Genomic DNA, 24379 nt, shown 5'->3' with positions numbered 1-24379 from the left:
CATAACATCACTGAACCAAGTCGATAATTGACTGCCCTCAAGCTTGCCTGCCTGCCTGCCTGCCTGTCTTTTCCTTCCTCTAATTTTCCTTCCTTTAATATCCCTTTTTTCATATTTCTGTCACATTCTTTCCTTTTCCCTCTTGTTAGTTTATTCTTCTTTACCTCATGCAACATGTTGCATGCTTTCCTTTATTGGTATTAACTAGAATGTGCCTATAAATCTACAAGTAAACACACTGGATGGTAAAAGACAACAAAATCTGCAGGAAATAGGAAAGAAATCAACAAGATAAAAAGGCCCGGGCATGTTTTATCTTCTGTATGTTTTGGTCATTTGATTGAGACAGAAATCTAGGAGGCGGTGATCTGATTATGATCTTATAGCTTTAAACAGACAGCTGTGTGCTCACTAGGTCAGGGACTATAAGGGTATCCTGTGTGACCCCAGACATCTTCAGGATCAGTCTTAGTTGACCTTTGATTTTGAGCCTTGTCATGCTTTCACGATCATTTAAGAATTCAGCAAAAGAAATGTTTTAGCATAGTTTTAATTATTTACCAAATACTCATAGAATAGGAATTATTATTCAATTAGATTATTATTTCCAATTAGATGAAAAATAACTTGCCAGTTAAGGACCATAGTTTAGAACAAGTAAGACATCATTCCTGGCCTGGAAGAATATCTGGTCTAGTTGGAGAAATGATATCAAGTAGGAGAAATGATACCTATTCACCTATAGCTATAATGTGTAGACTAAACCAAAAGAGTACACATAAAATGCAATATGAGGTCAAATGCAGACTGGATTATTTGTAGCTAGTGGCATTCTAAAAGTTCAATGGTATTATTCAACAGTATCACAATAAGGAACAACCAAAATTCTCTTATAATCAAGGGTTTCAGATCCTGAGAAATTAAGTACAATTTTTGATCTTATGCATTCTAAACTATATATGCATAAACTGACTGCGGTGTGTTCAAGAGTTCTATGTTGCCTATTTCTCTGCCTGTCTTCTTTGAAGGGTTTGCCTTATTTGTTTATTTATTTATTTATTTGTGCAATAATGGAGTTTGAATTCAGGGACTCATGCTTCCTAGACAAATACTCTACTGCCTGAACCACATGCCAACACTTTTTTGCTTTCATGTATTTTTCAGATTAGGCCTCACATTTTTTGCCCAGGGAGTCCCTGGTAGATGTGATTACAGAAGTGTAGACCACCAGTGCTCAGTTTGTTCAGCCAGAGGTCTCTAACTTTTTGCCCAGGCCGGCCTTGAACTTCAAGCCTCCTGACTTCTCTTCCTGATAACCAGGTTTATAAGTGTGAGACATTACCCCTGGCTCCAAACTCACCCTCCAATACCCAGCCATCAAATACTGAATGTCTTCAAAGGTTATCCCAGGCCCATCCAGCCATATCTGTTCACAGTTTTCATTGTATGATGAAATAAGTTAGAATTGGGTGGTGAACGTTAGCTGAGTGACAATTTGGGTGAAACCCAAATGTTAGTTTCCTGAATAATTTTTGGTCTAGATTAGAAGACTCTTAATTTGTCAACTTTGAAATGTAGTTTTTTAATTAGTAATAAGCTTTTTGTTGTGAAAATACTGTACAGAGAGGTTAAAATTACATGAGCAAGGTAATGAGTACATTTCTTATCAAGCATTTTTGCCTCCTCCTTTGTTTCCCCTTCACATCCCTTTCCATCTCCTCCTCTCCCCATACCCCCCCAAAGTTGTAAAGTTCATTTTTCGACATAGCATCTTGTACATTTCATTGTTGCAATGGGTCCACTTGTATCCCTAGTTAAACAGTTTGTTTTTTCCCTTCCCCTCCCCAAATTAGACCAACATCAAATACAGTGAAAACAGGGGTTATACCATGTCTGAGGAACATACAAAGCAAGAAAAAAAATCACCTTATAAATATGTTAGAAACAATAGCAAGAAAGAAAAAACCACTTGTGTCCTTAACTTGGGGTTCATTTTGCCTAACATCAACTTATCTGACCTTTTCTGCTTGTCTCAGACACATACTAGTTATTGCAAATAAGGGAAACCATGGGACCTATGTTTCTTTGGGCCTGGCTTACTCAATTTTTTATTCAAATCCCCATCTTGCCTTGAATTTTAATCCGAGCTATCCAAGATTGACTGGTCAGATTATTTTCCAAATATCCACAAAGGACTGTGTATGTAGAAATATTGAAGTCACAGATCTCTGTCTGCATTTTGTTTTTGTCACTGTGGCAAAATATCAGAGAAAACAACTCAAAGGGGAAAAAAAACAGCGTGGCTCACAATTTCCAAGGGTGCGATTCATGGTCAGCTGCCTCCATTGTTTGAGCAATGATGAAGCACAACATCATGGCACAAAGACGTGACAGAGCAAAGATGCTCGCCTCATAGCAGACAAGAAGGGCTGGGGCGGGGAGGGGGGGAATTGGTGCTCTGGTAGGCCAGTGTCTTTCTTCCCTTTCGGTTCCATTGACTTCCTCAGCTTGTGGAAATGGATCTCACTCCCCCTTCCCCCCCCCCACACCCTTTCTTAATTGTCTCAAGAACACACTCAGAAGTGTGCTTTAGTAATCTCCTTGGAGATTCTCAATCCAGTTAAGCTGGCAATCAAGATTAACTATTAAAATATGGATAGATGGACCTGGGACTCATAACACCTATTATTTTTCTCTCCAGACTAGCTCTTACTTCTAAGTTCCAGACCCGGTCATTTGACTGCCTTCTTCATATCTGTATGAGAAAAATAGAAAGGCCTGGACACTGAACATGTCCAAGATCTACTTAACAATCTGCCTCCTAAATCTCATCCTCTTATATTTCTTGCAATCAATCTTCTCACACTGGAGCCAGAGCACTTACTAACCCGTGTTTGCCAAATGTCACCTTTTGCTGAATTCCTTTAGCAGTCTCTCATTGTTCATTGACAAACACCCTATACATGGTGGATACTTTTGGATACTTTGGGTTACAAATTACAGAGTACTCCCTTACACTCAATTAGCTTAAATAAGAAGAATGGCACTTAACAACAACAAAAAATGCTTGAAAATGTTGGCTCACCACATTTCACCAACATGTAAGGACTCATTGACATTTCTTCAAAGATTTCTGCCATTGAATTTTTTAAAGATTCCTGACATATTCATTATAGTTTTGATCATGAAGAAAAAATGTTTTACCTCTGTATTTGCATTTAGTTAAATTGTTATCTAAAGTGCTTTTGTTTTGTTTGTCCCTTAATTATAGTAGTAGGGGTATTTTTCCAAGGAACTTTCAAATGTGAGACCATAACATTCATAGTATCTTCTGCGTCCTCACAATGCACAGTTCTGAGAACCATTTCCCTGTTCAGTGACAAAAGGGTGATGTAGTTTCAGTTGGTTTGCAGAGTACCAGAAGTCAATGAGCTTCAAGATCGGATACATTCCATTATACCTGACCCAGATCTTGAATCGTGTTTGGTCAAGCATATATTGGCACACTGTGTTGCTTTGGGGCTTTCTCCCAATAAAATGAGAGATTCCTCGGTTGTGAGTCACACATTTCTCCTCTCACTATGTCCTTTGCTGTATTGATTAGGAGATAATCAAAAAATAAGTAAAAGAGAAGATAAGAAACATGACACCTTATTTTGGAACTGCACATTAGAGGAGATGTACACTGCGCTGAGAGGCAACAATGGAATACCCACAGGTGTGACCTCGGTCTCCTTGGGAACAGCGTGAGGCTGACTGAAACACCAGGTTCCCCAACTAAATACACCAGAGTCAGACTCAACCACAACCACAACAACTACTATCAACTACAAATGAAATGGATGGACAAGAACGTCATTCATGATGAAAATCATAGGTGGCTGCTGAGTTTTTCCTCCAAAGTAACCAAAGCATCTTTTTGACCTCCAGAGGAAGCCCGTCCCTCAGCTTGAGGTGACTAAGACTTAAGATGAGGAGGGAAGGGGTGTGTTCATACAGCTCTAGTCTCATCTGAGAACGGGAGAGGCATGGAACTCTTCGATGAGCTCACAGAAGAAAAACAGCAGCCAGAACCAAGTGGTCTTTCCACTGCCCCCCCCTCCGTGAACTTGTACAGGACTGGGAAGGATGGCTTGACAATTTCATGGAATAAAGCCAGGTGGAATTTAGTGTCAAAGGTTAGCTACGTGACAAATTTGAAAGAAAAGCAAATATAAATATTGGGGATGTTTTCCAATTTTGATCCCCAAACTCTTAATTTGTCAAAACATCTTTTTTGGTTTTTGGTAGTACTGGAGTTTGAACTCAGAGCCTCATGATTGCTAGACAAGCACTCTACTATTTGGGTCTACAAAATGAGTAGCATCTCCATCCCTTTTTGCATTAATAATGTTTTGGATAGGGTCCTGAATTTTTGTTCAGAGACAACCTCAAACGACAGTACTCCTATGTGTGCTTCTATGTGTGTCTAGGATCATAGGTATGAACCACCATATATAATTTATTGGTTGACCTGGGTTCTACCAATTTTTTTTCCTGAGCTGACCTCAAACCACAATCCTCCCCATCTCTGCCTCCCAAGAAGTTGGGATTACAGGTGTGAGTCATCATGTTCAGCTACCAAAAACATTTTTACAACCCAAAGATTGTTTGAACTCTCCAGGTAGAATCTTCACATGATTTCGTATAATTTGTCTCTCTAGTGCTGGAGAGAAGAATAAGAGGAAGGGTTATATCCAGGAGCTAAAAATCCAGGATGGGTTACTTTCTCACTTACCCGTGGAGCAGAAAGTGACCTAAAGGTGGATGTTCAAGGTTTCCAAAGTCATAGCAAGCCAATGGTTTAACCCAATTATGCAGTGAGAAGCTACCTGTTAAAAAAGACTTGTAAACAAGTTAAGCCTATAGGTCTGACAATAAGATGTCTGGAGTATAGTTGAGAATAAGAGCTCAGGACATAAAACCAACAGTAGTTTCAGGGCTCAGTCAGGTGATCCAGGCAGCAGACTCTAGACAGACCCAAAGATTCCACAAGAGATGGACTCATTACCTTATGTATGTAACTGTAACCCCTCTGTACATCACCTTGACGATAAAACATTTTTAGAAAGCTCACCTCACCTCTTAGAGCAGGTTTCAGGACTGAGCCAGTAGTAGCCTACCTCACCTGCAAATGGGCGTCTTTGATCTTGCTCAGATTATACCAGATGGCAAACACTTAGTGTCTAGCAGCGTGGAAGAAGATTTCCTGGAAAGTGTCCACGACCGAGCTAGAAACCCTGGATAAACATACCAAATATTCTCTTAAATGCAGAGCCGAGCTCACCAACAATTAAGTCAAAGCTTTAGGTGCCCCAAATGCATAAATGCCCCAGTGAACACTTGAGCAACAAAAGCAGGAGAAGGCCCTCTGCCCTGGATGCCAATGGACTGGAAAGCTTGCCAGGTGGCAGAAGTCAGTCCTTGCAGGAACAGAGAATGAGTATTTCGGAGAAGATTTGCCTTGATGGGATGTTTCTCTTAGATGACCTTGGATGACTTCCAAGTGGAACCTGGCCCCAGATCTTTTTTTTTCCCTTTTGGCTGGTCCCAAGGAAGCACATCATGGAATTTACCTTGGGGCTTCTTCCGGACACATTTATCTCTCTCAAAAAGCAGAGGACATTTAAGTTACTAAGCTACAGTGACAGATTCTGGGAATCTGGGGTCCCTTTCCCCCCCCCCCCACTTTGACAGCACTTGATAACCAAAGGCTCTTAGCTTTTAGGTACTCACTCAGTCTCACAAAGTTTAGAAATATATCTTCTTCTCTTTTTGCCTGCCCTATTTGGAAGCATTTTGAGCCTAGATTCTATAACCAAGAAGACTAAATGCAGAACCTATTGTGCCTTCAAAAGAACAGTGAGGCTTTGGATGTTCATTCGGAGACTTAAGCAACTCTTCCAGAAGGAAGGAGTGTGCCTTTTGTTGAAGCAGATGTGTGATGGCGTTTCCTTAACAATCCTCTATAGTGACAGCTTTGGTCATGATCACCTCTCAAGTGTGGGACCAGCCACTGGGAGCTAAACTGGAAAGTTCAGAAAGTGGCAGCGAACTGTAAGATCTGGGAGGTAGTAGGCATCTAGGAGCGGGGCAAGGAGCCGATGGTACACATAAAAATAGATCTCTTTATCAATGGCATCCATTCTCCTCAAATAAGGAATTCCATGTTTCCCTGAGAAGGTCAGTGAGATCTGAGATGACTCACTGCAACGCACCCAGAGTAGCTGTATGCTCACCAGGAGACCCCCGTTGGTACTGGCGGCTATAAATTATGGGCATTCCTAAGAGGTAACAAGAGAGGTTCTGTCAGCTGTGCAATTACTTTGTTTTGGCAGGACACTTCGGAGTCAAGAAAACATTGGCTGGAGGTCAAGGCCAAGATTTTGGATCAGCTGCCACCATAATTTTTCAGAAATGTGATGACTGTTCCTCAAGAAATAGTTTCCTAAGTAGGCTGCGGGAATGGCTCCTGTACATGTTCAAAAGGGATTTAAAGAATGAAGCCCGGAGGGACCCACTAGCACAGCTAAGTTGCTGTGAGCTTTTCAAGCAAAGGGTGAAAAGTCCAGAGGCCATGAGGAAATTAGAGACATTTGCAGGACATGCCTTGACTCTATCTTCTCATGATATATGAGCACAATAATGTAAACATGTAGGTTATCTGAATAGGTCTTCTCATGGTTGCAAGTTCTGTCCTAAACAGGGTAAGAGTCGTACCCTGGCCTCTATTGGTTTGGGTGCAATGAGAGTGAGAAGAATCATGTGACCATCAGAATGACCTCTCATCCTCCAGAAAGCCAATGAAATCCTAGATGGATTCATTTTTCCCTTCTTGTCTATTCTCCACCCATCATGTATATACAAGGAAGCATTCTTTATACTGTACAATTCAGGAGATCTGTGGCTGTGACTGAGGGACATTCTCTGCTCTTTTTCTAGTTAGCATCATATTGCAGCTAACAAATACAAGATGTAGTTGTTGAGGGCAACATTTACAAGTATACTTGAGTTCCTAAGACAGAAAAGAAGATAAAGCTTGAATCATGGGTGTGAAATAGTGTATTGAGTCAGAAATACCATTATGGAAGCATGAAATAGGATGGCTGGGAAGACATTAATAATACCTGACCTGTAAAGAGAGAGAAAAACACCAGGCTTTTTAAGGTAGTAGCAGGCCTATGCAAATAACTTCAAACATGAGGGTAGTCATTAATTTATTATCAATTATTATCATCATTTTATTCAACTACATTAAGTCTGTGTTTTTTCTCCTTTTTTTTTTTTTTTTGTCGGTTGCGGGGCCTGAACTCTGGGCCTGGGCACTGTCCCTCAGTTCTTCAGCTCAACCAACGCTAGTGCTCTACCACTTGAGCCACCATGCCATTTCTGGCTTTTTCTACTTATGTGGTGCGGCCTCATGCATACAAGGCAAGCCCTCTACCACCGAGCCACTTTCCCAGCCCTATGTTTTTTTCTCTGTAAGAGATTTACAAAGAGAATAGCTGGTTTCTGGGAGGTAATGTAGTTAAAAGTTTCCAAAATGAAAAGTGATGCTGAAATCTTCATTCTATTAAAGAGAATTGTATTTCTTAATCTTAGGGAAGTCTGTAAAAATTTCTCTGTTTTAACATGAATATCTTAAATGACATGTGACAAGATTATACAAATGATATGGACCAAAGTCTTACTTGGAAAGCCCACTATGTCTCAGTCATTTTGAATTTTTATTTTCTAGACTTCCATCACATTTCCAACTTTTTTTTCTGTGTACAGTAAGTGGTGACAGATAGGAGCTAAGCTTTGGGAAAAGGAAAATTCAATAGCCATGCTTCCAGTCATCACTCCTACTACTTCTTACCCTTTCCAATCTCCTTCCAATCTGCCCACTTGGATGCACACTCAGACCTTACTACCACACTGAGAGCCATCACCTCTCAGTGACCTCTCAGTTGCCACCATCAACTACCATAAAAGAGTTCAGATATTTTTCAAATGTCTAATGCAGAAATCAAAATCTTTGATCTCCTGGCAGACTCTCAGAATGGAAGTTTCTTCTAGAACATTGTGAAACTTGGAAGCACCTAGTAAAATCCAAAGCTCTTTTTAGGGCTTGAAATATTGCTCATTCTACCATATCTACCATATCCTAAGCTGTAGACCTGGGTTAATGAAATGAGAGATTTTGAGCAAGTCACTTGACTTTCCAGAACATCAGAAGCCTGTCATTGATGGGTTGAATTCTGGGACCACCTAGACAGGCAGCAGTGCATTGCTGAACCATAACAGTCAGGTCTGATGCCCAAATGCCATGATTTCTAGTGCCTATTGATTCCTTTGATGTAAATCAAGCTGCCAATATGATATCACTAGACAGAGCTGGGATGAGTTGCCAGCAATTCTTAAATAATATTTGTAACTAATTATGTAATAAATTGCTTCAACAATTTAGGTAATAGCCAAATAACTAGCAAGTGATGTGCTTTGAGTTTGTATAACCTTTGTTTTCATACAATGTCTTTAATTATATGGTTATCTAATTTCACCTTTTTTAAAATAATGGTGCTGATTAGCTCTGAAAATTTAATTATTTTTTTCATAAGCTAGTGTGGGGTATTTCCAACATGCCACTAGTGGATTTGATTTCTGTTATGTGACAGAGTAAAACTAGAGAATGCCAGTTTGCAAATAAAATCTAAGAGTTGCTTTGAACAAAGGCAGGGTAGAAATCAAAATAAAATGCCAGATATTCAAGGCCTTTGAAGCAGAGGCTTTTCTTTGCACTCTCTTAAATCAAAGCATTTAAGTTTGAAATAAGAAAAATAACCCAAGACATAGTTTAGATTTCTAATGTACTGTCATGCTATTACCATTTTGTTATTCAAATAAACTGATGTCATAATTTGTTTCATGATAGAAACTGCTTATAACTGTTACAGAAACTTTTTGTCATTATTCTTTTAACAATTACATAATAGATTCAAAATTTTAGAGCCAGGCATGTTTGCTCATACCTGTAAGCCCAGCTACTCAGGTATGAGCAAACACAGCCTGAGTTCAGCCCCTGGCAAAAGGACAATACCACTCTGAAAAATAAAATAAAAAACAAATGCTAGGTGCATAGCTCAATTGGCAGAGGGCTTGCCTAGCAGGTGCAAAGCCCTGAGTTCAAACCTCTATATAGTCTAAAAATATTTTAATCTTTTGAGATACAGCTAGGAAAACCTTCCAGGGAAAGAACCAAGGTATTTGTTCTGCCCCTAGTTTTGGTCTGTGGTTCACTAGTAATCACTTGACTAGCTCAAATATGAGATTTCTTAGAGGAATAAAAATGAACTACTAGGCAGATGAGCTGAGACTCAAGTCCACAAGTCCTGGCCTTTTTTTTGTAGTACTGGGATTTAAATTCATGACCTTGCTTGCTAGATAGGTGCTCTCTCACTGAGCCATGCCTCCAGCCCTTTTATACACTGGTCATTTTTAAAGATGGGTCTCACTTCCTGCTTAGATGCATGCCTAGAGTGTGATCCACCTATGTTAAGTTTTTCCATCATAGCTGGGATAACAGGTGCCTGCCACCACACCCAGCATCTCTCCATTGAATGTAATCTTGGGGACTTCCCTGCATAGGCTGGCCTGGAACTGCGATCCACCTGATCTCTGTACCTGAATTCTGAGATGGCTGGTACATGCTACTGTGCCCAGCTATTGGTTTGAGAAGGGATTTCATACATGTGCCAAATCTGGCCTCAAATCATGATCCTCCCTAAATCTGTCTCCTATGTAGCCAGGATTACAGTTACAAGCCACCAACACCCATCAGGGATGTGGAGTTTGTATGGCAGACCACAGGCATTTACATAACAAGATAGGTCTAAGTCGGAGGGATAGAAATCAAGGGGGACAGTGCACGTTTCAGTGTGGATGGACACTTGGACTCAAGAGACAGATCACCCACCCCTATTATATTCTAGCTTTATCATTTCCTGAGTGAGTGAGGAATGTAACCACTCTGTAACCAGATATGAGACAGTGCCTGCCTCATCAGACTGCAGTGAAGTCTGCATGAAAATCAGGGCTTAGATCAACATGTGGTGGAAGACCCAAGCCATAAACATGAACACTGATCCAGGAGCCCCTTACCCACCATCTTGTGTGTGCCTCATATACTTGGAAGCGGCAGGGGGACAGTTATTGGAAAGGATAAATGCCTGCTCTGAGGCCACACACGAATAAAGCAATAGGGTCTCCCATATAGGAAAAGCTAGACACCAGAGCCCAAGAGGACAGTTAGTGTGATTTTTCCATGAAAATAATAGCTCCCATTGATTGTTTCTATTATTGATCATATGATGCATATTAGACGCAGCTTGGGAGCCACATGAAAGAGTAGACTTCTGACTGCCCAAAGGAGGAAAATGAGTCTTCAGTATAGCCTGTGGTTTGCCACAGCCACATGGGCCAAGATGGAAGATCTCAGCCCTTTTGGGGGAGGCCAGTGCAGAATACACCAATGTCGTGAAAATCTGATGTCACCAAGCTTAAACATAATATAATGGACATATGTTATAAAGCTATAGAGATACAATAGACATATGTTTTTAAAAATGTGCCGTTTCTTTTGAGTAATAATTCTCCCAGTGCAAGAAAACATTTTTTATTGGTCGTGGACTTAACTCTGGGCTTGGGTGCTGCCCTCAGCTCTTCAGCTCAACGCTAGTGCTCTACCACTTGAGCCACTGGGCCACTTCTGGTTTTCTAGTGGTTTATTGGAGATAAGAGTCTCATCGACTTTCCTGCCTGGACTGGCTTTGAATAACAATCCTCAGGTCTCAGCCTCCTGAGTAGCTAGGATTACAGGTTTGATCCACCGGCACCTGGCAAAACATTCTATTTTGAAGTCAGTACTTGACCAAGAGGTTAAAAGAATAGAAAGATCTACAGTGCCAGGAAGTTCTTTGGAGACCAGCAATTATAGTGTGAGAAGGAATGACAGGAAAAAAAATGGCTCCAGATTCTACAAGTTTATCCAATTAACTGTATACTCAGAATTTGTAAGCCATAAAGTAGTGAAGAAAATTGGATATTAGCACATTGGGAGTGTGAAGGGGTTGGTAAATCAGAGTATTTAACCCATCCAAAGGCATTCATGTTCTATTTTTGTCTGAACACTGGCTTCCCAGAAAAAAATGTATCTGCAGCCCACCCATCCATAACCCTTAAGATGATGAGCAACTTGAATAAGGCAGAGCTCATTGGCAATTAATTATGATTATGATTATTTTGTTTATGGAACTTGAACTGAGAGCTTGAGCACTATCCTTTGGCTTTTTTGCTCAAGGTTGGTACTCTACCACTCGAGCCACCACTTGAGCCACAGATCCATTTCTAGTTCTTGGGTGGTTAATTGGAGATAGGAGTTTCATGAACTTTTCTGCTGGGCTGGTTTCACACTGAGGTTCTCAGACTTCAGCCTTCTCAGTAGCTAGCTCCTTGGCAACTAAGATGGTAACTGTGGAGGAACTAGGACATGACTATGGATGGAGATAGACTTGATTAGAAGGCGAAGGGTAAACAATGGGAATAAAATGTCCATTCCGGCAGGAAGGTATAAGGGAGTGTTTTGTGGGCGAGGAATAAATAATTTTAGATAAGTAAAATCCTGCACAGCATGACCACAACGAGAGAATACTGGATTATTACGCGAGTACCTCAAGCTGAAGGTATAAGCCTGGGGACACCAGTACAGAACATAGAATCTGAGAATCATTCAAGGTGACTGAACAAGACAGCCCCAGTGTCAAATGGAATGTTTTAGAAGGGCTGATTGTCACTGTATTTGATTCTGGTACTCTGGTATTGTATATATATTTATTTGAATTAGGGAAGGGAAGGGGAACAACAGAATGGTGAGACAAAGGACAAGGTGGGAATTAATGCAACAGTGATATGCACAAGACAACATGTTGGAAATGATCTGTACAACTTGGGGAAGCGGGGACGGGGGAAAGTAGGAGAAAAATGAGGAAAGGGGTAACAAGTTTGACAAGAATCAGACTTACTACCTTAGTTATGTAACTGTAACTCCACTTTAAATCACCTGGACAATAAAAAATAAACAAGAAGAAGGGCTGATGTGGCAGAGCTTAGAAATGGGGGAAGGGCTAGGAGACTTGTTTCATGACAGTGAGGGTGGAGAGGGAGAAATGGATGGGACTCTGCTTCAATGTGGAAGATGATAAAGAAGAGAGATCCACTGACAGAATATGGAGACTGACCACTGTCCACACGACTCAGCAGGATGGAGTAGCCATGTTTGAGAGCCAACAGCCTGACTTTGGCTTTGAGACTTTGAGATTAATTGACATCTCTGTGTTCCAGCTGACAATGTCGTAGGACCAAAGCCCTTCCTCATATGAATTAGGTAAAGAATACATTTAAGGTACTTGGCTAAATCTCAGCTTGTAGGTATCTCTCATTACATAGTATCAACCAGTTGAGAATGGAATGGCTGCTCACTCATTTCTTTCTGAATAAAATCCTGAGACAAGTCTAAAGTAGTAGATGGGTGATGGTAGGTGGCAAGTTTCATTGAGATATAGTCTCTTGATGGTTGTTTGGCTGAAAATATTAAATACCTTTGATTCTAGCCAGGTGTTTCTGCAGGAGGGATGTTGGATCTCCTCCTGTATAGCTGGTGCTTCAGCAAAGCTGCGCTATACAATGCCAGAGGGTGCCTGGCATGGGTTTCTGCATGCGGTGAAGGAATGGAATGGATTCTTTGGGGCCATCTCTGTCCTGGTCCTGAGGCTCCTGGCCCTGGCAGATGGTCCCTATAACTCCAGGAACTGTGCGATTTCTGATCCAGGGGTTCATTCTGTGCGGCATTCTCTTCCAGATACATGACACCTGCCTGTTTGGATCCATTAGGGTAGCAGTGGAGTAAGAATTCCTCTGGTCTACACTGGGAAATTCCTCACTCACAACCACCCTTAACGAGGTGCTATTCTCACATTTAGGAGAAAGTACTAATATTCAGGGAAGACTTGGCAGTGAGAGAAAGCTGCCCTGTGGGTCACATGAGTGTTCTCTATGTCATGGGGGGGTCAGTTTTGCTCTGAGGAATCACAATTCCCCAGGGCTGAATGCCAGAGAGAATCCTCCCATTAGACTAAAGGAAGCAGGAGGTGGAAGGCAGGTAGGTCAGACATGACCCAATGGTCTAGTGTTGGCCTTGCCACTCAGCGGAGAGAACACAGCTTGGAATGAAACTGTCCTGGTCCCCATCTTCATCCTTATCCAAAACCTTTGAAGTCTTCTCATCTTTCACAAGGCCCAGACTATTTGTCCTCCAGCCCCTTTGAAAAGAAGGAAATCTGAAGGATGTGACCTTGAACAGTAGAGATTCATGTTGTCTTAAAATGCCCTTACAATGTACCAACCAGGGGTCTGTAAGGAGACAGGCAAACATAACAATTTTGTTGTATGTGTCATGAAGTGCCAGGCAGGATTCCAAATCTGCAGTTGTTTTGTAGCAGTCCCGTGAGGTTGGGGCTGGTCCTCTCCCCACAGTCTCATAGCTGAAGGGTCAGAGGCGGGCTCTGCATCCCGGAAGTCTGGTTTCATCGTGCCAGCATATAAATGAAAATGACAGAAGTGAGCCAGGAGCAAATGGCATGAAGCAAGCAGGCAGAGGACATCCCCCCGCTCCTCCTCCCTTTGCTCATCTTCTGCATCCCCTTTACCTCAAGACCCCAGCAGCTGGTGGTGGTGTACAGGCCTGCAAAAGGAATTCTTTCTCTAGCATTTAGCTTGATGCTAGTAAACACTTCATTGAAGTGCACATTTTTAAAAGCATGCAGCCGTGACTATTCTCTCCAAAATAATAATTTCTGTTTCAGTTTCTGAATTTGTGTTTAATGCCAGAAGCTCATGGTTTAGGGTTCAGGCACAGCCTTCAATCAATGGTATTTGAAGCTCCACGAGACGGACTCCTTTATGAGACAGAGCCTCAGCATCTCACAGTTAGGAGACCTCCTGGTCCTGTCATGAAATAGTGGCTATTTGTGACATTCCTAGGGGCTGGAGAGGTAAGGATGGAAGATATATTCACAGAGGCCATGTTGCAGAAGGGTTCATGGAAAAATGGTGGGAATGGATTCCCATTTTCTGCCACACTTTACTTCTCCTCTTACCACCCCTACCCCTCCATCAGCATCGTGCTGCACAATCACCCAAATGTAGTCACCCTGAATGAGTGGCATCTGTGTCTTGGGACTCCCTGGCAATGGCAGAGGTGCCAGAGGAACCAGAGAAACATTGCTGCAGCCATACAATGTGCTATATTTCCTTCAGGCTTAAAAGAAACACCAGTAACTCCCCAGAGAGTGAAGCAGAGGAAACTGCAAGTGGTAGGGACTCTTGACTCTGTCTAGTACCCTAGAACCTGGGGAACTCTTTTGAGGGGCAAAATGGACTTAGAATCCCTTTGAAGAGATGGATAAGGAATGAAACATGAGACAATGAGGAAGTCAACTGTAATTAGAGTGTCTCAAGCTGTTGAGTCTCAATGGGTCAAGCAGTTATTGTTTGTGAAGATTTCTTCTTTCACCAGCCAGTTCAAGGTTTGCCCTTCCCCTCATCCTAATAACATTTTCTTGTGATGTAAATTTCCTCGGTCTTTTCATGGGTATTACTGCAAGTTAAAAAAAAAAGTGTGTGCGTGTGCTGGGGCTTGAACTCAGGGCCTGGATGCTTTCACTAGAGATAGTGCTCTATTGCTTGAGCCATTTCTGGGTAGTTTATTGGAGATAAAAGTCTCATGGACTGTCCTGCCCTGGCTAGCTTCCAACTGCTATCCTCAGTTCTCAGCCTCCTGAGTAGCTAAGATTACAGGTTTGAGTCACCAACAATTTAATCCACCATATCCAGTAATTGATCTTTCTCCAATTCGACAAGAACAGAAAGTCCTCCGAGTACACAGATGCAGACCACATCTATAAGTTGAAATATCAATAAGAAAAGTCTTCTGTGGGATGTATTTTAATGACAACACATTGTTATACTCAGAATATATGGCATTCTTGATTAATAGCAACATTTACAAGAACTCATACACATTTATATCCAAACACCAAATGGAGTAGATACTTTAAATGACCAGTTTGCACCAGAAATAAAAATATATTATACAAAACAGGGGTTATATCCACAGTCATTAATTTTCATTTTCTACACAAAAACAATAAATTAAATCACATTATATGCAGATAGTTCTACTTACATTAGATTAATAAACGGTATGTAGCTTGTACATATCTTTTACTCTTCTACCAGACTCATGGTAGGTTTGTATTGTTTGATCGTCCTATATTTAAATTAACAATCAGTAACATGGTGCAGAAGACACGGGCTGCAGAAATGATCCTGCACATTGTCTATTGGTTTCAATTATGCACAGGGAACAAAACTGTGATTCTGGGATCCACCCCAAAGGCCTACAAATTCATGGTATCTCTGTGCTACCCAGTGGGTATTTTATTGCTGTCTTTTGAAATTTACCACACAGAACATTTTCATATTGTGGCACTAATTAATAAAGGAGACACTCCATTTCTAAGCCCAAATTGTACTCTTTCTGGCTTTATCTGCCCTCCCCCCCAAATTCTATGCTAGAACACCTTTGTTCTCCCAGCAAATAACAAAATGTCACTTGGTAGCTTCTGTTATGACTTGCACTTAGTAAATGGGTTCATTATTTCTTGTGCATAGAAATAAAGGTCTTCAAACATAGATCGAAGCAGTGCAACAGTTTCGCTCTTAATTCTACTTGTTCAGATCTCTCCACTAGGAATCATCCCGTATTTGACACATCAAAGGATGCTCATACGGTATGGGTTTTACTGCTGAGGCTCAGCTCCCATTGAAACTCAGTTGCTTTAGAATTCCTTGCCTTTGGTCTGAATAAAAAGTAGTGGTTAATAGAGAAATTTGAACCAACTCCAACCCAGCACCTTTTGAAAGTTATTTTAATTCTGGAGTCTTAACTGTGGACTAGGCCTGCAGGAGATACTTGTGGAATCTGCATGCTGATCACCAAAGCTGTGATCTTTGCAGTAGATGCAAATCACAGGGTTGACCTATCCCTAGGGCTTGTGTGGACAAGTAAGGACTCTGTTTTAAATGCACCTACTTTCCTACAACTGGTTCTACTATCTTGCATTTTTCTCCTCTGAGAAAAGATGTAGGGCTACTCGCAAGTGCCCACTTGCTTTGGCAAGATGCTGACACATTTTTTTGATGGATGATGGGTAAGGCTGGAGGATGAAAGGGCAGTAAAGACAGTCGTGGCCTGTAAAGCAACCTTCTTTCATCTCTTTTGGAGGATCAAGCTTTAGACATGGTTGCTCAGAATGTCTAAAGCTTCTTACTGGGGCTGGCTGTTGGACAAAAGGACTCAATTATTGGTGAGTCTTCTGTTTTAAAGACTAACAAAGAGACCTGGCCCTTGTGAACATCATCAGCTCATTCTCTCTGTTTCCATGATGCTCCTAAGACATATTCTCTGTTTTTAGACAAGAAATCCAACTCCTTACCTTATGAAGCCCTGAACCACAGGGTTTAACTAAACAAGAACCACAGGGTTTAACTAAACAAAACCCACAGCACATAGCTGCAGTCAAAGTTTGATTGGCATTTGCCTCTATAGTTGCATCCATCTGGGATCTGAATTTCTTGTGTCCCAAGAAACAAAGGTACTCATTCCTTCTAGTTATTAAGTTTCCTTATACTGGTAAGCGTAATGTTATATTTGGTCTCCTAAGAGACTTCCATACATCTTTTTTGCTGGTAGGACCAACAGAACTTGCTTCTGAATACATTGCTGTCTGTCTGTGAGGTTTACAATGGCTTTGGTTTTCATCACCCATTGTATATCTTAAGTCCTCCAAAAATCATCCCCTACCAAAAGAAAAGTGGTAAATGAAGGGCAAAGAGCCTTAATTAATTTAATGTTCTGAGAAGTCTAGGGAGATCTGACTTGGCATGTCAAGCAAAAGTCTTTGAATTTAAGAGAGAGGAAAGAAGGCATTTGTTTAATTCCATATGTTTGCCAATCCCTCTATTAAATATGGCTTCTGTAGTATAGGGAACTACCATAAGCTTATGGGGTTATGTTGGAAAACACAAGTTGGTGGTTCTTTAGAGAAGTGTAATGTTTATGGGAGCTTCCTTGTAAAGCCTGTGGTTGTCCTGGAAGAGATAGGAACTCTTCACAGAAGTTTCTTAATTTCTGAGTTTCTTCCCCCTTCCAAAGCCCAAGACATAAGAATGATTTAAAAAAAAGATTATAAAAGCTGTACTTCTTTCCAACTTCAAAAGGCATATATTCTTTTTGACCTATATGTGTCATTGGATTTCAGGATTAAAAATTCATAGAATTATTTAAGAACTAAAGCCCTACTTATTTTTATTAAATATGTAGCTCCTTATTTTTTATTACGTAATATATAGCTTCTGGAATATTATGAATTTAAACCCCCAAATACAATCTTAAGAGGTCTTAATTCAGGGCTACATTGGGCCAAACACACTTTTAGGAAAAGTTTCCTAACAATAAATTCTTAAAACTTAAGAGTTTTGGTGACTCATATGAAGATCCTACTCTATTAGAAAGGCAAGCAGAAGACATGTAAATAGCCATCAATCTTAAGAACTCTATTTAAAATGGAAGAGTATTACATCCATATTACAGAAATTTCATGACTTGTCTTTTAAAAGACTAAATTCTTACTTATTCTTACAATCTTATCTAAAAATTGTTAAATTTTAGAAGCATTCTTCTACATGACATAGAAACAAAAGCTATGTGCTCTAACAGTGTTGGCATTATACACATTCTATATAGGTTAGAATGTTTAGGTCCAAAGACCAGAACCAGGTAGAATGTTAGTAAAATACTTTTTGTCCCTCCTCTCAAACAAATAACACATTTTTTAAACTTGAAATACAAATGTATTTCACAAAAACAAGATGGGGAAACAGAATACCTCTAAAATATATAAAAACCAGCATTTTAAAAAAATAAGAGAGAAATCAACTCTGTGATTAGGTTTAATATAACCTTCTCAGTCTGTTTTTATTTTGGAGAGTCTCCAATCAGAAAGTATTTGCTTTCCTCACTTGTATTTCCCGAGCTCTATTCCAACACTAAAATTTCTAGAGTTCGCCATTCTTGCCTTCTTCATGCACCCTTTTATGAAGTCAGTACTGTACTTTTCCTTTGCATCTAGCATAGAGTTAGGACATTAGTTCTGTTGCTTATCGTTACTTCCTTTATTGTGACCAGCATCCCATTTTCTAAACAACAGAGAGGAAACTCACCTCACACAGAAACAATCCATTCACTTTGAGTAATGACTGCAGTCTCCTCCATGCAAGTAAGCATGGGACAATGTCTAGAATAGAATATGCTGTTCTAGAATATGCTGTGCTGCATTCCTGTGATTTCCTTCCACAATTACCTGTGTGAACTACAATCTCCATCATTCCCAGGGGTACTACAAACTCCCTAGTTTTCCTCTGTATTCTTGCCTTTTAAAGGTGCAAAGATGATTTTGAAAATTGCTTCAAGTGCTCAAAATGTTATTGAAGAAAGATACTAGTGGCATAATTACAAAATGGCGTATGCATTGGACAGGTTTCCTATCCTTCCCTCACTGCCTGCTTTTCCCACAGATGACAAGTAAATGTGGCAACCTGAGTTTAAATCTCTGTGCACAGCACTTGGTGTAAAGTAAACATCCAGTAAATGCTTACCCAACCTTGCTGAAACCCATAGTTAACATGGGTGTTTGGTAGATGACTCATAAAGCTCAGTCGGGTCAAACGAAAGTGGACAGAGTAGGTATTTAACTGCACTTTTTGTCGTTTCTTTTTTGATACTGGAGATTGAACCCAGGACATTGTACTTGCTAGGCAATTACTTTGCCACTGAGCTATATCCCAGCCCCATAGTAGATAGTTAGATTCGTTCCTTTAACCAAGATCATCACCATGATTTTCAGTTTCATCTATCACCTTTTAATTCTTTAACCTTTGTCCTTACTATTACATTCTCACCACTGGGTTCTTCTTGAGGAAACGGGACTGCTTCCTCTGATAAACCTACGCCTTTTCAGTTATTTTCACTCTCTTGAAATTTATCATTTGGCCAGAATTAGGAAGGGATCTCCTAGCCTTAAGAGAAATCGCATTTAAAACAAGGAAACAAATGTCTTAAACTCAACTTCAGAGTTTGTGATCTCAACACATTTCTTGATTGTAACTAAAGCAGCAAAGAGTGAGTGGCTAGCTAAGGCTGAGGGGAAGAGGAAAACACAGAGAAGTGTCTGCCATTGTCACTGGTTTGTTGTACGTGTTACCCATGCTTTTAAAATATAAGTGAAATTTAATCTTTGAAATGAAAAAATAGACACATTTTAATACCAAAATATAAGGTTAAAATACTTAAAAATAAAATGTTAGAGTGAAATAGGGCCCTTTGATTTTTTTTACATTAAAAAAGAGAAATACCTTAAACTTTTCTTATATAAATCCTCCAGCCATTCCTAATATTTACATTGCAGAGTAGCTTTTGTGAGACTCTGAAAAAGACATGAGGATCCTTTCTTGAGACACAAAGTCAGATCTGAATGTCGCTGTCAACCAGAGCACTCATCAGCCACAAACCTGTCCAGAGGATGGTGTTCAATTTCCAACCTTGAATCTTTTCATTACCTTTTCCTCCGATTGGCTGCTAAATTCTTTCCAAGAATATTCTACTTGTAAAAATGACTTTTATTCTAGCTACAAAACATTCAATTTCAGAAAACACATGTTCATAGCCTTGTGTGCAATGTCTCCACAAGGCACCCAGATATGGAGACATCATATTTTTAAAAAATATAAATCTAATCATATGACTTTCCAAGTACTAGGACATGTAACAGAGAGTGATGTTCTGGCCTATGTTTGCTTGTGATGAGATGAAAGACCAGGAGGTGGATGGTGATTAATAATAGTTCCTGAGCTTCTAAAGAAATTTTGGAATACAATGGTAACTGCTTAAAAGGAAGGATTCATCAAGAATGCCCCTTCTGTTCCCCGGAGATCTTTCATTCCATCTATCTCCTTGAGGAATCTCAAGCAGGAAAAGAAAGGAGAAGAAGGCATCGTTTAGGCGACTGAAAAATGGGATCTGATGGAATCTTCCCGTAGCTCTCGATGTTTTCCAATGTTACTTTCTTCCTGTTGGTTTCTCCGCTCAATGGTTATTCTGTATTTCTTCCTGGGTAAAGGGAGAGTAAATGCAGTAATAAAACCTCACTTGATTGCAAAATACTATGGTTTCCCTTACAAAGAATGCCCTCAAGGGACATTTGGGTTTGATTTGATAAATGAGAAGTGACAGAATATGAAACCCTGGTCAGAGATTAAAGTACAGTGCCCCAAGGCGTTATGTCCTTATTAAAGGAGGAAAATTGGCATGCCTTCCAAAATGCTACAGAACAAGCCTTTCCCTTCTTCCCTGGGTGCCTTGTGGGTTAAGTCTTGTCTATTCTGTCCCCAGAAGTTCTGCCTGACTCCCAGGCTATGCCTCAGATAAAGATCAGATTAACAGTACTGTGACCCAAAGTAACAGCAATACCATTGTTCTCACCAAGGGACATATATATCCAGAGTTACATTTCCATGCAGAAATAAAGAAACCTGGAGTTGATGATTTCCAAGAAAGCCACAACTGCAACCACTAAAGATGACAAAAGAATTGACCTTCCTGACAGCTTAGAACGATCAGATCATCAACACATGTACAGATTACACTTGTACAAACTTCAGGGTTTAGCCACAGTACAAATAAGCATCTGTGCTGTCCAAATACAAATCTTTTAAGATGATAAACATAAGCACCTGGGTCTGAACTAGGGGTCTGAAGATGGGGAAATGCCTTTTACCCTTTGTCTGTATTCCCTCTTATGCATTGAATGGGTGGTTAGAATTCTTGTCAGAATCTGTGATCAAAGGACTGTAGCAGTTCTCTAGCCCACAGGGGATGGTGGCAAGGAGTACAAAAGAAACTCATGAGCCAAGTACCCACTCACTGTGTTAACCCACTGACCACCAAATCTGAGATCACACCAAAAGAATTGCTTAGGTCTGCTGACCACCATGCTTCATTAATAAAAAGATGTGGTCAAGCAACTTGAAGCATTGTGCAAAGACAAAGGACAGAAGCAATAAAAGAGAGTGGATTTGTCAATGATTCATACCTGAAAAAGTAGAAGGCCATTAGCAAACCAGCCCCTAGTAAGGCCCCCACAACAATCCCTGTCACTGCTGATTCTTCTAGGCCACCTGCTTGAAAAGGAAACAGAGCATCAGCGTTCACATAGAGAAATAAACAGAATTGCCTCAAGTTGCATTCACTGGGAAAGTGTCAATCTCCAAAGCAAATTTTCCTTCCTTTTCAAGAACTATTTTCTAGAAGATCCTGGATTATTCATTGATTTTTTACTTCTATTATTATTACTATTATTATTATTGTTGTTTGCCTAGTGCAACTTTTAAGAAATGCTTTGGAGAAGGTACTAGTTAAACCACCACTATAAGAAAGTGAGCAGGGGGTGGGAAGGTGGCTCAGTGGTAGAACGCTTGCCTTGCATACATGAGGCCCTGGGTTCGACTGCTCAGCACCACATAAGCAAAAAGAAAAAAAAAAGCAGGAAGTGGCGTTGTGGCTCAAGTGGTAGAGTGCTAGCCTTGAGCTGAAGAGCTGAGGGACAGCGCCCAGGCCCAGAGTTGAGGCCCACGACGGAACCAAAAAGAAAAAAAGAAAGTGAGCAGGAAAGAAGGTGTGGCTCAAATGGTAGAGCATCGGCCTTGAGCAAGAAAGCCAAATGAGAATGCAAGAAGCCCTCAGTTCAGGTCCCAGTGTACACACACACACACACACACACACACACACACACACACACACACAAGATTAAAGTAAAAAAAATGAGCAGAATGGAACTAGAAACATGTTCAAGATGGATTTGAAGAAGGTAGCTAAATGGACCAAGGCATTGGCCTAGAAATGATCATTTATACAGATGGATGGTAACACTTCAAAGTGCGAGAAGATTTGGTGGAAAAATTCACTGGGTCAATGTTCTGTTTTTAGATGTTCTCTCACCGAAGCCATAGCTAATGTCAAAATTTCCTTTATAGCTTTGTGTAAAACCTGAATGACAAGTTGAAGTGATTATGTTCAGTAGTGTCCCAGTTATGGTAAAAGGACAAATAGCTAGCTTGCATACTAATAATTGAGTACATGGTCTTCTATATATATTCTCTCATTTACTCCTTAATACAGAAGATTGAAGAATTGAATACATTTTTTTGTTTTATACATAAGGACAATGGAGCTTAAACAACTGAAAGAACTCCCCTAGGGTCACAAAATGGCAAGTGACAACAGAGGGATTTCAAATCCAGGCCAAATAACTCAAAAATTTGTGTTCTTAATACACTCTAATACTTTTCATAATATAAGTAGCTTATAATTTAAAATGTAACAAGCAACATGTAAAGACCATTTCTATATTTGCCTAAAATGATCAGCTAGCCAAGAGATAAATCCATACTTTGTCTTTCCTTACCCATTTATAAAAGGCTTTCTCTAAGAAAATAATCTAACAATTTATAAGAATATATACTTGCGGGGGGTGGGGGGAGATGGAAGGCAGGGATGGGAAGGGGAAACAAAGGAGGAAGCAACAATGCTTGGTAAGAAATGTACTCATTACCTTGGCTCATGTCATTGTTACCCTTCTGTATGGTATTTTTCACAATAAAAAAACTTATTAATAATAAAAAATAAGGAAAGTAAGAAAAAAACTAAAAAAGAAACAAAAACAACAAAAAAGAATATATACTTGTTTTTCTACTTAGAAACAAAAGCTATTCATAAATACATTTAAACTTATTTTCCAGTTGGTGAAGTTTCAGGTGTTTAAGAGTATGGTAGCATATGCTTGTGATCCAAACATTTGATAGGCTGAAGTAGCAATAGCTAGAAAGTTCAAGGGCAGCCTGTGCTGTATAGCAAGACACTATCTCAAAACAAAAGAAGAGGAAAAGAAAGAGGAGCATGACAATGAGGAGGAGGAAAAAGAGTTAAAGGGGGAGTAGGAGAAGGAGGAAGAGGAGATAGAGGAGGAGGAGCAGAAAAAGGAGAAGGAAGAGGAGAACTTATCTACTCTAGACCCTAGCATAAACAAAGCCAAAGTGGGAGAGGGGCGTTATCCATTTGGGAGGGGCATTATCCATTTGAGGATTTGGGAGATTACTATAAATTTAGAAAACCAGGAGTCTTGCTACATGAGATGAATAGTGAATAATGTTTAGTAACTGATAGCTTCTTTTTCTCTTTTTATTTCTCTTTCTTTCTTTTTTTGTCAGTCATGGGAGTTTGAACTTGAGGCACAGCACCACTTCTGGCTTTTTCTGTTTATGTGTATTGAGGAATCAAACCCAGGGCCTCATGCATGCAAGGCAAGCACTCTACCACTGAGCCACTTTCCCAGCCCTTGTAGCTTCTTTTTCTCTAACAGTAGAAACCTCAAATAATGAAGAGATGACAAGAAAAAACATTCTAGAGAGAACCTCCTACCATTTAGGAAGAGAGTAATAGACGGTAATAAAGACCTGGAAGCTTCTGCTAAGGGGCAGTTTGTTCCCGTGTGTTTCACCACATCAGAAAAAGAAATGGGAACTTGGAAAGTGTGACTCTTGGAGCACAGCTGGGCACTAGACTCCCATGGCTCTGAGACTGACCCCCAGCAAATTATGTCTCTGAACTTACATGATTTGCAGGGATTGCTGCTGGTATGCTCCACGACTCTGCTTTCGTCTATTCGCAGCTTCAAAGGGCCCCATGGATATTTCACATTCGGCCGCATCTCAAAACGACCTTCTTTTCCAAAATAATCGCCAATAACCTACAGGAAAGTCAAAAACCGAACTTACTAAAGGAATGCCAAAGTTAATCAGCTTCTAAAGGAGGCACAGAGCTCACAGCCTTGTACCACTGCCTCCTAAAATGCATGGCCAGATCTCTAAGCTGCCTCTGAGGGACTGGGGCTGCTATTCATTGTGTCAGCTCCCCCAGGCAATGGCAAGCGCTTCTGAAGAGTGGGTGTTGGGGGGGGGGCGCCAGGCTTCCCTGTGCACTGTGACTGACTGCAGTATGGTGTTCCTGACAAGGAAATCAATCCTTTAGGCTCAGAAGGATATGGATGTGGAGAAGGGGGTACAACCA

At 40.4% G+C, this 24379-nt stretch overlaps 1 protein-coding gene across 2 annotated transcripts in view; it reads right to left on the bottom strand.

Annotated features, from left to right (window-relative positions):
* Window positions 1-19857: 19857 nt before the first annotated feature.
* Window positions 19858-24379, bottom strand: part of Npr3 (natriuretic peptide receptor 3) — a 60635-nt gene continuing 56113 nt past the window's right edge. Inside the window, exons 6-8 of one of the 2 annotated variants that reach the window (XM_013018653.1) lie at window positions 23924-24059; window positions 21348-21435; window positions 19858-20365 (exon numbers count right to left, since the gene is read on the bottom strand). In XM_013018653.1, the coding sequence (XP_012874107.1) occupies window positions 20254-20365; window positions 21348-21435; window positions 23924-24059 (336 nt within the window). In that variant the 3' untranslated portion in view covers window positions 19858-20253. The remainder of the gene's footprint in view (window positions 20366-21347; window positions 21436-23923; window positions 24060-24379) is intronic. The other variant, XM_013018654.1, reaches the window with a different exon arrangement.

This window comes from Dipodomys ordii, unplaced genomic scaffold (genome assembly GCF_000151885.1).
Source record: "Dipodomys ordii isolate 6190 unplaced genomic scaffold, Dord_2.0 Scaffold41, whole genome shotgun sequence".
NCBI lineage: Eukaryota > Metazoa > Chordata > Mammalia > Rodentia > Heteromyidae > Dipodomys > Dipodomys ordii.
Note: the sequence above shows the minus strand (reverse complement) of the source record. Positions and strands in the feature narration are given on the sequence as shown.